Here is a 14,487-nt window from a genome sequence, read left to right on the forward strand (position 1 = left end):
AAGTAGGAAATACCATCGTCCAGTGTGTGTATTAAGGAAATGTATATCAGTCATGAAGGAAATGACATTTTCCTTCGTTTGTCATGTGAAATATATTTTATAAAAGCAATCCTCGACTGGGTCTCGGGTTTGCATAACTTTCTTGGCTCCTGCCCATCCCCTCGTGTTTAGACGAGGCTATGTAAACACGAAAAAAGTCCTCTATTGCTTTTTATAATTTAAACCGACTAACTGGCCAGTATCCTTACTTTGTTTTCTTTCCACTTATATTTTTGCCTGAGACTGGAGTGTTTCCAAAACAACAGCTTTATAACGATCGTTACAACTTGATATTGAACTTATATTTAACCTATGACGTGACCACAAATAGTGCTGTATGCTTTTGTCATGACTTAATGGCGACTGAGAAATTATCTGAAATTGTTTTACTTGGTTCTCTGTCTTAAGTCCGCTAATGATTGCTCTTTATTTATGCTTCTCATTAACAATTAATTTGTCTTTGTAGTCAAACAAGGTACACCCAGTGACTATGAACTGGAACGTCTTGCCTCAGGGCTTGGTGATGCTTGGAAAAAGCTTGGGCGCCGCTTGAAAATCCAAGATCCAAAGCTTGATGATCTGAACAAATTAAACGAGGATCTCTCCGAAAAGGGATATAAAACGCTCAGGCATTGGAAGGAGGTAAACGGTTCAGCCGCAACTTACGAGATTTTGGGTCATGCCTTATTGCATGGGCTTGTGAATCGGCGAGATTTAGCGGAGGAATTTTGCTATGAGAAACATTAAACGAAAAAAGGGGCCCCTAACGTTACTAACAGATTGTATATTTTGTATGTACTAATTTTTATCTTAATTTAATCTTAGTTTTGTGAGTATCTTATTTTGTAGAAAAAATTTTCAGCAGAAGATTACCCCAGAGTCAAATAATTTCTAACTTCCGGAAGTGATCAGCTGACTTGTGAAATAAGTGTATCGCTGCTTTAATATAACTTTTAGATGCTCGTGGAACTACAAAATTATTTGTGTCAGGGCTGTGTTCGATGAAGTAGTACTATTTTTTAGTGGCAAATTTTTTCCAACACCCTGATAGCTTGGTTTACACGTCCACTAAAACAGGAAAAGTTTTTTGCGACTGCTATAGAGAGGTATTATCTAGCAATAGTATTTTTTAAAAAGTGAACGTTACATAAGGTTTCACTCTAAAATAGTTTATGAATATTTATACAGATCTATGTTTTAAAATGTTTCGAAGAAATTATTAATTTTAGATAGTCATCATTTCGTAATAACATTGTAACTGCTGTGTTGTACAAAACATCATCTTTTTATTATTACACAAAATATCACTTTAGCATACTTACCGATAGTATTTGTAATCTTAACTTTGTTCACTTCATTTTAAAACACAGTGGTTTCACAAAACCCACGTTTGAGCGTCCTTTTGTGTCTGTGACTGTATAGTAGAATCTCTCCGTCTTTCCCTTCAACCTGATTTCAATCTTTCGGTCCAAGCGGTTATCCGTGGAAGGAATATTTTGCATTGGTACGTTCATGGGGAAATGCGTGAAGCCTTGCTTGATAATTGTGTGAGCGCATTCGGAGTAGAAGGGGCGTCCAAAGGTTTTGTCTTGAGGTGGGTTTTCGAAACCTTTCATACCGAACCTGTAGACCCCTTGATAGCCTGCGTGGCTAGAGGGTTTCTTTTCTCTTTGTTTTGTTTTTTTCAAGGTTTGATGAAAATTACGGCTGCGAAGCCGCGGTCTGGAGGATGGAGGAACTACGTATTTTTTACTGCCCAGGCCCCTCGCGGCCTATAGTCCACTCTTCCCTATAAAAACGACATTGTCGGATTGAATGAAGAAAGACCATTTTGATTAAGAAATTATTGTAAAGAAATAAGTGTAGTTACCTGATTTAGGGTTACAGTGCCTTCTACAACTATCGCCTATCTCATTTTAAGTGAACCCTTTAAGTAAGCGGTTGTGCAAGTGCAAACAGGAAAGGAGGAATGTGTTCGAATTCCGTCGAAGCCGTTATTCCTTTGAGGCTTTTTTCAGCAATTGCTTTAACAGCAGCACATCCGCGAGGATCACTGCTGAACTTAATTTTCACCCGCAGGTCAAATGAACTTATTTCAATGAGAATTGTGAAATATTTTGGCGTAGTACATGCAGGAGCTCTTGGTACATGTTAAAAAACAGAGACTGTTTCAAAGACATGAAAAAGAAAAAACCCACCGTTATCCCTTAAGATGCTGCAATCACCTTTCTGAGGACTTGAAAATTAAAATTTTCTGGGAGAGCATGCCCCACTGTCCTCCTAGGATGGTCTACCTTCGGCGAACATCTATCCGAACCCTCACTAAATCCTGGACTTCCCCCAAACGCACAAATTGTCTGTAGTTTTCACAGGTTAAATTTATGTAATTCATGGGAATGATTATCAGGGTACTTTGATAACATTTCAATTCTCAGTTTCGATCAGGTACCACTATGGAGAGGGTTCATTCATACCTAGGGCATATGTTCTAAAAATTTACCGCCGCTTTTTCGTTGTTATTTTTTTTTTAATTGATGGCGCTGTGTCTCATGGGATCGATATGCTTAGAATAATAAGCGATTGTTCCGCAGCCTTAGCGACGCCAAAGATCAAGTATTTTCGTGGAGCTGGATTTGCCATCCAATACGCAAACTTTTTACTTCTAAGTGAGGTAAGTAGTTTACAAGCCTTGTAACGTATCCACGATAGTCATGTCTTTTAGTTGCTACCTTCACTCTGTTGATTGCGCTAGTCAATGGAATGAACAAGTGTGAATTAATCCAGTCACGCTTCGACGAATTGTTCGACAACAATTAAGATAACAAAAAGCAACAATTCGGTTTGAAAAGTTTTTATCGGCAAGAGAAAGGCTAAAAGTAATTCAGTTCAACCTTTTATGTTGAAATCTGTCGCCCAATTCTCTTTATGCGGCACGATAGCCCCTTAGTGCTGGGAATTTCACTTCCGCCTTTGGAAATTGTTTCTTAGATACACAACTGAGGGTGAAATTTAATTTACACCCTAGTAACAGCTTAGGCTTCTTGTGTCTGACGCTTAAATGCTTCTAATAACGGTATTTAAGGCACAAAGACATCGATCTGAAGTCAAGACTCGGCAGACGCCGAGGCCACTGGCTTGGATTGCGAGACCGAGAACAAACCATTTACCCCAAACAACAACTAACAATTAGACCGTCGCTAGACTCAGATAATGGCTAAGTACTGTTAAAGACAACAAAATAATGCGTTATAGTTGAGATGATGTACTCTTTTTCACGTTCGTGTTAACGATGTGTCAGCATGTACACTGCAATTTTTTCATTTTTTAAACCACAACGATCATACATCAAAATTTCCTCGTTTACATCTTAACTCTAATAAGTTTCTCCCTTTCGAACGAGGACCCCTGCTGTAAGTAAAAATCCCAGATCAAAAGGAAAAGTGACAATTTGGGGCTCACCACTAAGGCTAACGAGTTCAGATTCAAAAATGGCGGGCTTACGGTTTTCCAAAGGTTCCTTTAGCCACCCTCCAAAGGGAGCCACAACCCATCAGCTCTTAAGTTTCTTAATTAGCTTGTGTGCTCTTGTGGGAGTCACATAGAGACCTATGACTTATCTACCACTGCAGTGGAATCATACAAGATTGTGGGTATCTAACAGACAGAGACAAATTCTTGATTTCTTCACTGTCCTTATAACAACTGCTTGATTTGACAAAGGATAATGGGGTAGGAAGGGGCAGTGAGTGCTTTTATGTAAAATCATATTCATTTGGAAGCTGCAATGAAAAAAAATTTTTTTTCCAAAATCACTTACACAGACTAACGAGAGGCACCCTTGTAACATGAGCCCTGACCATAGGGTAGCCTGTGATGCTCATTAAAATCTAATCTGAATTGACATTTGTGTTTGGCAGGGTAAGTGTTGTTCAAATATGGCCAGTGAAGCTGAAGGAGATGCAGGTAATGGTGCCAGACCAAGCCCTAGTGGTTCTGTCATGAGAGTAGAGACAGCTGGAGGGAATAAGATAGAGATTAATGATGTTTGGACAACTAGAATATTGGTGACCGCCATCTCTGGGACTGGAATTTATGTGGTAAAAAGTTTAGTAACTTTTTTCCGTGAGAACCCAAAATTGGTTACAGATGTAGTAAAATGGGCTTTTAAAGGTTGGGGTGAAGCTACAGTCAAGCCTGGATCAATTATTGTTGACTTGGATTTTGGATCACAGGAGAAATTTTTAAAGTTTAAAGAAGACTTTAAGGATGGAAAAGTTAAAGATGCATTGGAGAGAGGGTTAGGAGAAATTGGCTACAATGCCAAACTGGAATTAAAACTCATAAAGGAAACTCCCAATGTGGCTGCAGTCGAAATGAGGTAAATGAGTTATTTTTATTTGATAGCTGACATGTATTGGTCTGTTAGTCAGGTGATTGGTTAGGCCTTCTCTTCATACCTTAGCAGGCAATCATTTTAGCAGGCAGTCACATTAACTTCTTTATTCATACCAGTTTAACCTTTTACCTTAATTTCGTACACCCTGAAATCAATGTGCATATTCTCCATACTGTTCTCTGTACATTTCCCAAAGTGGAGACAAGGGGAATTTGTTTAACAATCGAGAGCTTCTTTAGTTGGTGATCATTTCCTTTGTTCTCCTAACCTTATTGTGTGGTTTAGGGGTGATATTGTAAGAAGAAGTTAAATGCTAGATTAAATCACTCTTGAGGACCCCATGATTAATATTTTGTTCTGTTGACGACACTGTGAGGATTGTTTTATTTGCATTGATGTCTTTACCTTGCAGTTCAAATGTATTACAGTTCTCTATCAATTCTTTTAGATATGCTCAAGACCTTTTGGAAGAAAATTTTGCTATTACATAGTGACCAGCTTAAGCTCCCACTGTTGGCTAAGAACAAATTTTTGTTTCAAGCTCTCAATGAAAATCCAAGAAGTTATGTGACTAGCCACTAATCTCTTGCAAAAATACAAATTTCTCAGGATCAAAATGGAAGTTTAATTGTTCAATTTATGTGGATTTTTTTGTTTAAAATGTCATATTCTCATGCAAGATTCAGTATACTTTAAGAGGTCTTGTTAGCTGTGTTGTTTTATTTTATTTGTTAGTGTTGACATTTATCCATCATCACAATGCATTGACCTCCAGTGTTAGCAAAAAGAAAAAAATACTTAATAGGTATAAGAGCTATATTTTTTGAGTACATGGTTTTCATACAGTACAATGAAATTTTGCATTTTCAGCAAAGAAACTGTGATACGAGAGACCAAGAAAGTTTCATTTGCATATTCCAATCCTAGAGTTGTGTCCCATGGAGAAAGGAAAGAAGAAAAAGAGAGTGATCAGGAAGCCGGTGAGACATATGCTCTGTGAATGTTTATAGACCTTTATATAATACAATATCTCAAAAACATACACTACTGCATGATCTAATAGCCTCCAAATTCAGAGAAAGTACAAACTAAGTTGCTAGTCTGTATATAACCATGGATTTTTGTTTTGTAAAGGTGAACACATAACTTGGAATTGTTTAGAATACAGTCATGTACCTACAAATTGGTCTCTCATTCCCACCTTTTCCCTCTCAAACTTAACAAATTTTAATCTTGCATGGACATTTAATTACCAAACCAAGTATTGCAAGAGGCTGTGTTAATGTCACTGCAAGAGTCACTTATATTTAAAAATAAAATTTGTAAAAGCAATTCTGACTATGAAAGGTTCTTCTTTTGACAGAAGTAAAAGAGAATCCAGACGGGACAGACAACCCAGCTAAAGAAGACATTCAGTCACCCTCTCAAAAGCGTAAAGAAGGTACCAGAGACTTTTCATTTGCCAATTTTTGTTTCCTGGAAACAGAGAAAAGGTTTAAGTCAATGTAATTGTGAAATAAGTTGTCAAAAGAGAATCATTCTTGAACAGTATAGTGCTTAAAGGCCTTCTTAATTTTAATAGCTCTGTTAATATTTGAACATATTTATCTCAGAATCAACTGGATATAGTTATAGTAAGGTTGTATGAACCTGAAACAGGCATGTCTCTTTTAATTGTAATAGTTTGTGTGAAGAACTATAAGATGTTAGCTATTATATAAATAATAAGTTTGGACTATAAAGTAATAAACAAAAATCAACATTTTAACAAATCATTATATTGATGGTAATCATGCTAATGGAGAATACAAATAACTTAGGCCACCACTTAAGAGTGTTAGAGAAAATACATTGCCACTGACTAGAAGAGCCTGCTGTTTTTAACTAATGGCAGTTATTGGGTAAATTTTATTTCACTAGATCAAAATGAACCACTTATTGTCTAAGCTTGCAATACCAGGATCCATATCTTAGCCTGAAGAACAGGTGTAAATTCTTTTGCCTTTTTCAGTAGAATTGAGGCAAGCATGAGGCAGGCATGAAGTCAAAGGAAGGAGTTATTATTTGCACTCCTACCCTGTGCATGACTTATCTTCATTTGCCTGAAAAACGCAACAAATTATTCCTGTTCTGCAGGCTAGATCTCTTAGACCTAAATTCTTCAGAAAAACCAGTCAGCAGGAGGAAATGCAAGCACAAAAAATATCACATTTTTACCCTAACCTTTTCATCTCTCTTACTCACATACTAGCTTCTGGCTCCACTGAAGTTAAGCAAGAGGAGGAAAGTGGCTCAGCTGCAAAAAACCTAAAATTGATCCTATTGGAGAACCTGGAACTTCTGGGGTATCCAGCACAAGTAAGACAAGGAAGTTTAAGGGTAAGGACAAAAGGAAAGTTACATTTTCAGTTGATAAAATTTCTTTACAGACTTGAAGAACCTTAAATCTCTCTCCCAAAATAGATTTTTTTTTGTGATAAATTGTTACTGACTCACAATCAGTTATACCCCCACTAGCTGCCATAATGTAAATCAACTCTGATCAGTTTTATTCAACATATTATACCTGATAATATGGGTAATGAGTATGTGGATATGTATTTGTATGCTTTTGAAATTGACCAGTCTTCCCCAACAGGGCTCGATCACCTCAGAATAAATACAAACAATCTGGTCCCAAACATTGTAAATAAAAACAGGGTGTAAAAACCCCAACTGGCAGGAGGCAGGCAGCAGTTAGCTATATACAAAGAACAGCCAAGGAGTTGAACTCAGGGAACCATTAAGAACAATCCATTGAGTGGCAGGCTGAAGGGCTTGTTCTCAGGACCACCAGACTAACCACTTGGCCACCCTGCTTCCACAACATCTGATAGAAAATCTTCAACATGACAGAAAAAAGCCTTTGCTCTTCTCTCCCCCCCCCCCCCTCTGAAAAAGATTACTTGCAATGAATGATTTCAAAATTTTTACTGAGTCACAGTAAGTAACAAGTAAGCTGGTAATCTTAAAATAATTATCTCTCCACTTGTTTTTATATTCAAGAGGGAGTAGTAACTGATGATGACCTTCAAACACTTGGCAAATATATTGCTGACAAAAGGGATGAACTGGCACGTCAACTTAAAATTATGAGAGCAGACAAAGTAATAATTGATCACGATTTTAAGTCTTTGTCTGAGAAGGGATATCAAATACTGCATCTGTGGAAATCAAAAAATGGGGAAGATGCAGACTATAAAACTTTGTATAATGCATTAGTCCACAATTTGGTACAGCGGAGAGACTTAGCAGAAAAATATTGTTTTGAATAATAATATCTCTTTGATATTACTCATACCAAAACCTGGGAGTTAGTTTAAAAACAGATGGCCACTAGGTGGAAAGTAGAGATAACTTTGCTGGTTACCAAGAAATTCCAGTTGGCTATTAATTTTAAGAATCTAGTGATTATTTTAACCTTGATTTATGGCCTTTTATTGATAGCCTTTTTAAAACATTTTTGGTGTGTTAATAATGGTAATTGAAATAAGTGGAGTGGAATTTTGGCTGCAATCATATGCATGATTTCAAAATCGAACGAATGTGAGTTCAATTTGAAATCAAAAGTATGATTTCAGACCAAAATTGCACGACATGAGGTTCAATTACCACTTTATTACATCCATTTTAAAATCGCCCAAAAACTGGACTTGGTCAGTTCTTATATTTTATTGATGCAGTACTGAGCTGATTTGAAATTAAATTCATCCATTTTCTGGGGGGAAAAATAAGAGTTTTGGAAAGTTTTGTTTTTGGTGTGACCTGCTCATTGGCTGGGAAAAGATGCGATTTAAAGCAAAAAATGGTGCAATTTGTGAATAAATTGTACCAATTAGAGCCAATCAGATTACAAAGAACACTAGTGATTTCAAAACGGGTGTAATAAAGCTGAATATTGCACACGCATTTGATTAGATGTATTGGAGGACAGACTCATATATAAGGTAGAGTATTTCAGATAAACTAAGCAGTCTAAGTTTTTTAATGTAGGCCACTATATATAGTTTTTAAAAATAAAAACAGAACTGCTTGTTTGGAGCATTTTGGCTAGTGATTAAGTTAGCGTTTTTGGATCCGCGTTTTTCATGATTGAGGAACGCAACACATGCAGTCGTTCGTCATTGGTAATCACAGCCTTAATTTGTTTCAGTACAAATCGGGCATGACAATAATGTTATTTTCCATGGTAGTATTATAGTTAACAAGTGTTTGCTTAGCAGCTTTCCTGTATGAAATGTAATGGAATATTTACCCGGTTATGAAATACATGGAGTGTATTCACTTTGAACGTTCAAGGTGTGGTGTTCCAAAACGTGTTTATGCACCTTACTTTATCACGCCTGGTCTAGACAAAATTGACCTTGGACGTTGGGCCTTGACCCTCTGCATCTTCCGCGGCCGTTTTTGATCATGGCATCAAAAAATGCTTGTGGAAACACAGGTATCCCAAGCTCACACTTCGACAAAAAGCAAACTATTTATTACTCGGGCTTTCCAGAGGAAACGCCTGAGTTCAAATTCCGGCCTCGTTTGTTTTTCGTTCGGTCGCAAATCGCAGCCAAGTCCTTATCACGCATGCGCTACCTTTTGACTCTCACGCATGTGCGACGTTTTGACTGATGAGCACACGGCATGGTCTAATGGCGGACGAAGAGAAGCTTTCGCGGAGCAAAATCAGCACAGAGACTGTGTATAATACGCTCAAAACGCATACAAAATATGCACACATCGTTTGAGGTAGACCCACACTAAAAGATGTCGAGCGTTTTCGGAACGGGTCGGTCCACGAACCTTATGAGAGATCTCTTTATGAACGAGCATTAATAAGTGAACCTTTCATCGAGAAACAGGCTTTATCACATAAACTGCGGCCCTGAGAAAAGCCGTATCAACACACTTGAAAAAATTTTTTTAAAATTTTTTTTTATTTTTAATTAGGTGTGTTGATAAAGCCAATCAGCTGCTTACACGTCATACGCCTTTGGCGCCACTCGGTCAGGTTGATGAATGAACGACAAAGCCTTCACGATTCTCAATAGAAGTTGTTTGTCAGAGCTTTCTCGAATTATGGCGACTGAAACACTAAAAAATCCGTATCACCGGTTCAAACTTGTCTAGAAGGGGAAGAAAACCAATATACCAAAAGAAAAACCGAAAGTTGCGTATTCGGTGGCTTTGGTGTTAGCATTTCTCTCGGCTGAGAATGAAAATCGACAACTAGAAGATTGGACACCAGCCGATTTTTGCCGTTTATCTGAAAGACTTCTGCTGTTGTTAAGGACAAAGTGAATAAATAAGAATTTTGTAAATTGAAAATTACGACCATTGTTGTTTTTGTAATCATGATTCAACGCATATTTCCATCTTAAGAGTTGGCGCCAACGCACTCTGCGATTGTTATTCGAGGATTGTCCATCCGTTTATTTTCATTTATTAATGAAGTCGGCTTTTCTTCCCAGTTGAGGGCTATTGTGTTTATATGATAAACAAAATAGGACATGGTTGCTTGAAGATATAGAATTTCTCTTCTCGTGTTCAACTCGTCATCTCACTCATGAGCTATCGAGTTAAAACACTGGAAGAGAAATTCCATATCTAAGCGCGTCCATGTATTATTCTCTATTTATCAATTGAACTAATGTTAATCGAGAGAATAGACGCAAATCTCATCGTGTTTGTAGACGTGATCGTGAACCAAGCAGAATATCAATACGAAGTTTGAAAAGGTTAAGGAACAAGAGCAGAAAGGTTAGAAAATTTGACTACGCATGTATTCTCTCATGTATTCCCTTGTCATCTACACTGTACTGTTATGTTAGTGCGAAAAAACTACTAAATAAGAGGATATTTAAGTTTAACTGTCGTGAAAGAATTCGTCAAAGTATAAGAAAGGTAAAATATCGTGCCAGTCGATATTTAACATTGTTTTCTTGTAACAAACTGATGTTTTCTTGCAAGAGCGAGGCTTATGTAGCAAATTATTGCTGCAGCAACTATAAATTAAGTAGAGACATAGAAAAAAATCCTGGCCCTCCCACATATGTTAACCTTAACAAAACAGTAATGTTGTGTTGCAATGAGTGTGTTCTTTGATTTACAATAGCACACAAGGGATCAGCTCTGCAAATGATCTTATTCAAATAATGAATATTGGAAATCAGCTTTTTTTCATGTTTGTTACGATTAGCTAGACAGGCATATTTAATGCAGTCAGAATTACCAACAGCATTAAATGTGTTTGATACTGATTATCTGGAATACAGTGAAAGCTACTCTGGTACTGTTCACCAAGAAATTGCTATAGAGGGATATTAGTACTGTGCGTCTTTACGAAGAGCCTTTGAGTTGCTCATATCTGAAAGCTACACCAATTTCATTTTAACAGTAGGGTGTATTACTGTTGCAACCTATTGTAATCTTTTAGGTGACCATACAAAATACTGATGATGAGGAGTTTAGCTTAAAAATGGGAGAAGAAATTCTCTCAAAGTTGTTTGATAGACCAGACGTTTTAACATTAGATGAAGATACATTGACAGAACATTTTGCTATTTATCAATGATGTAAAATTAACGTACGAAAAACACACTTTCTTAGTAACAAGTATCTGTTAGTTTGTCGCACATTTGTCTAAGTGATGAATTGTACACTTTGACTACTCTCCTTTCATGTTAAGTTTCTGTTACAGTTGTCAATTTTTATAAGATGTGAACATGATTCACAAATATAATTTGAACTTTGACAAACTACTGATTCCTTACAAACAAATTTAATTGTTCTTGTTGGACAACAATTTCTACTACTATACCCTTGAAATATTATCATCGTAATCAGTAGATATAAAGTCATATAAAAAAATATTAAAACTATTTTAATCTTACAATATACCTTTTTCCTCACTGCATATATACAGAATGAAAATATTTAGATAATTTTCATATGCAAATGAAAATTTGCAATTACTGTAGTTAGTAGACTCTGATTTTTTTGTTCATTATCAACTGCTACAAACTAATTAGTCATTTTTCATTCAAAGGCAAATGAAAATATTGGTTTTGATTAGAGTGATTTTAATAAGCCTGGGTTCTGCTGATTAATTACATTAATGTTTTAAGATGCTCAATGCTTTTTGAACTTTTTTTTTCTTTACATCTATTAGAGTGATATTCAATCGCTCATGAAATAAAGAAATGACCATTTAGTTTGTAGTAGTCAATAAAGAACAAAAGAATACAAAAAATTCACAGTACACCACTAACTATTAATCACCCTATTCTTTCACGGAAAATGAAAATTACTCTAAACAGTAACAGTTGATTAGTACTCACCAGGTTTGGTGAAACCACTCTAACCAATAAACCAAAATATAGCAATTAAAGCATACTAGCTCAGTAACTCCAAATGGAAACAAACAAATTGGGAGGTAATAGTACAAAATATGCTAAAGTATATTTCATACTTTCATGAGAACTATCCCAACAACCCCATAACATTAATAGTTCATCTGGTAATAAACTTTGGTAGCGACTTTTTGTTTTCTTTTGGTTAAGTGTCATCACCCTAGCACTTGGTGCTGTTCATAATGAAAAGCTATCTTTGCCTGAAACTTTTGTCAACCAAGAAAAAGAAAACATAAGAAGACAGCCTGTTTGGCAAAAGACTTACCCTGCTACAACCCTTAACCCGCAAAACAAAATTTAATCAAGTTGATACTTAAAAAAAAATGAAAATAGTGTCTAGTAGTAAGCATTGAAATAGTAGCCAATTATATATGGCACTACCTCCCCCCACCCCACCCCAGAAAAGGGTCTTCACACTACATAACAAATGCTGTTTTCAGCTCTGTATACATATGTGAGAAACCTGCATCTCTGGCATACCAAGAGAAAAAACAGTTACAGGATAAACCCAGAATTGCATTAAAAAACTTAAGCAAATGCAAGCAGAAAAAAACGAAGTTTATTCCCAACAGAAAGCCTGGGTGAACGCAAATATGCGTCTAGTTTATTAAAGCGTTACGCGCTGTGTGACGATATAATAACTGGCTGATGAAATGATACGTTCCTCTCGCTTGCCTTCGTCCATGGCGGCAGTACAAAACACTCCTCAGCCGTGAGTGACTACATAAAGTTTTGGGGCAAACAAAAAAAACTTCCAGTGGGGCCTGCGCTCCATTATGTCACGCAAACTCTATTTTGAGGTACTTTGGTATTATCAACTAAGTTGATGGCGTAAATTGGTCACCGTTAAAATTTTCAAAGCTGACGTTTCTAGCGTTAGCCCTTCCTAAAGAGCGAAATGTTCCTCCGTTATTCGCTTTGATATTTAACACTCGAAACGTCAGCTTTGAAAATCTCAGCGGTAGCCAATTTACAGTCTCTCAGTTAATAATACCTAGTTACCTTTCTATACCTTCCCATCACGCAGCACCACAGTTTCTTCAGAAATTTCCCCCTTCATTCATTATGCTTTATTTTACCTTGTCACGCAAAATTTCTAATAACAATTAACATATTATATTTTTGATCTTAATTGATTGATTTCTTTTTCAAAACTTTTTTGTTCGATCCTTGGTCCGTTCCGATCCTGATTTGGTCGACGCCGCTCACTTGGAGAGGTTTAAGCCATTTAGGATCTTTAGATAATAGTTAACTGACAACTGACAAATGGCCCCAAGTCTAACAGACAACTGACAAATGGCCCAAAATTTAACTGACATATAGATAAAATTTTAACTGACAAGTGACATTTTCGCCCCTGCCCCCCCCTCCATCCAGACCCTCATAGTTTCATCAATGGGCTTTTATCTCAAAATTCATCCATCCCTATGACAATGCATACCCACGAACTGTCACCCACCCTGAGCTCAAGTAATGTGAACCTACAGCGATTTGGGTACGGCGGAATTCGTACAACATCTAACCCAAGGACTCTTAATTGGCGGCCTTTAACTCCGTCCCTTTTGGCACAAACCTCGAACCATTCACATCTCCATTCCTTTGTACACGAACCTCGAATAAGGCAAATGAGCGTAACTAGCCAGCACTGTCCGGTATGGGGAGCCATTTGCGTTCTCCATACCGGACATGTCCGTATGGGTGTTGAATTTTGCGATGTCGAGGCATTTACAGTAAAATAACAGCATTTTACTATCAGTAGATTTGTTCGGATGGGATCACCCACTGACCTATCTTGGAAAAAACTTATATGACGAATGCCAAGTAATCTCATGAGATTCAAAGGAACAAATTCTAAAGCATGATTTATAAAGGTTTTTGTTCAAAACTAGGTCAAAATGTTGGGTTAAGAAGGCGTCGAGCTTCCATTCCCATACAAATGCCATGGCAGATCGTCCAACTGTGCGAAATAACTTGATATTAACAACCATTTTGCTGAAGATTATATGGTGGATAAAGCAGCAGAACTAAGAACGACCCAGATATCCTTAAATTCGCCCAGAAAACTCCCAAGGTGCAATCGACCAACCATAGAAGTATGGCAATTTTGTTTTTATACAAAACCAGGAGTCCATTAATAATGGTAATGGGCTCCTGACGAAAATAAAATTTTTAAGTGAAGGATGCGACCTTTTTTCCCCCCAGTCTTGAACCATAGCGCAATATTAAAAATGTTTGTATATCTTTGGAGGCTCATCGTGTAAGCTAGGGCTACCTTTGATTTAACAGAATGACACTAGGTCACTTTACTGTTTATTACACCCATTTTGAAATCCCTGGTTGTCCTTGTAATCTGATTAGCTCTAATTGGTGCGATTTATTCACGAATCGCACCATTTTTTGCTTTAAATTGCATCTTTTTCCATGCTAATGAGGAGGCTTCACTAAAAACAAAACAACCAATCAGATTTCAAGGCTTGTTTAAAGTAACCAATCAAATTGCAGGAAAATGATAGACAAAGCGTATCGTGAAGCAAATTTTGCTACTTATGTTTCCAAAACTCTTATTTTTCCCCCCCCAAAAATGGATGAATTTAATTTCAAACGGGCTCA

General features: G+C 36.9%; 1 protein-coding gene and 1 non-coding gene across 3 annotated transcripts in view; both read left to right on the plus strand.

Moving 5' to 3' along the window:
• The window catches only part of LOC131783924 (uncharacterized), a 9,646-nt gene extending 8,109 nt beyond the window's left edge, over positions 1–1,537 (plus strand). For both annotated transcript variants that reach the window (XM_066171529.1, XM_066171533.1), the window contains one exon: positions 506–1,537. In XM_066171529.1, the coding sequence (XP_066027626.1) occupies positions 506–786 (281 nt within the window). In that variant the 3' untranslated portion in view covers positions 787–1,537. The remainder of the gene's footprint in view (positions 1–505) is intronic.
• Positions 1,538–2,619: 1,082 nt separating this feature from the next.
• LOC131783903 (uncharacterized) lies at positions 2,620–8,793 on the plus strand. The gene is made up of 6 exons (XR_010718609.1): positions 2,620–2,710; positions 3,957–4,417; positions 5,306–5,415; positions 5,799–5,876; positions 6,705–6,814; positions 7,481–8,793. It is a non-coding gene; the product is annotated as an uncharacterized protein (transcript).
• The last annotated feature ends 5,694 nt before the right edge of the window (positions 8,794–14,487 follow it).

The sequence above is a fragment of the Pocillopora verrucosa genome, chromosome 1, assembly GCF_036669915.1.
Source record: "Pocillopora verrucosa isolate sample1 chromosome 1, ASM3666991v2, whole genome shotgun sequence".
Classification (NCBI taxonomy): Eukaryota; Metazoa; Cnidaria; class Anthozoa; order Scleractinia; family Pocilloporidae; genus Pocillopora; species Pocillopora verrucosa.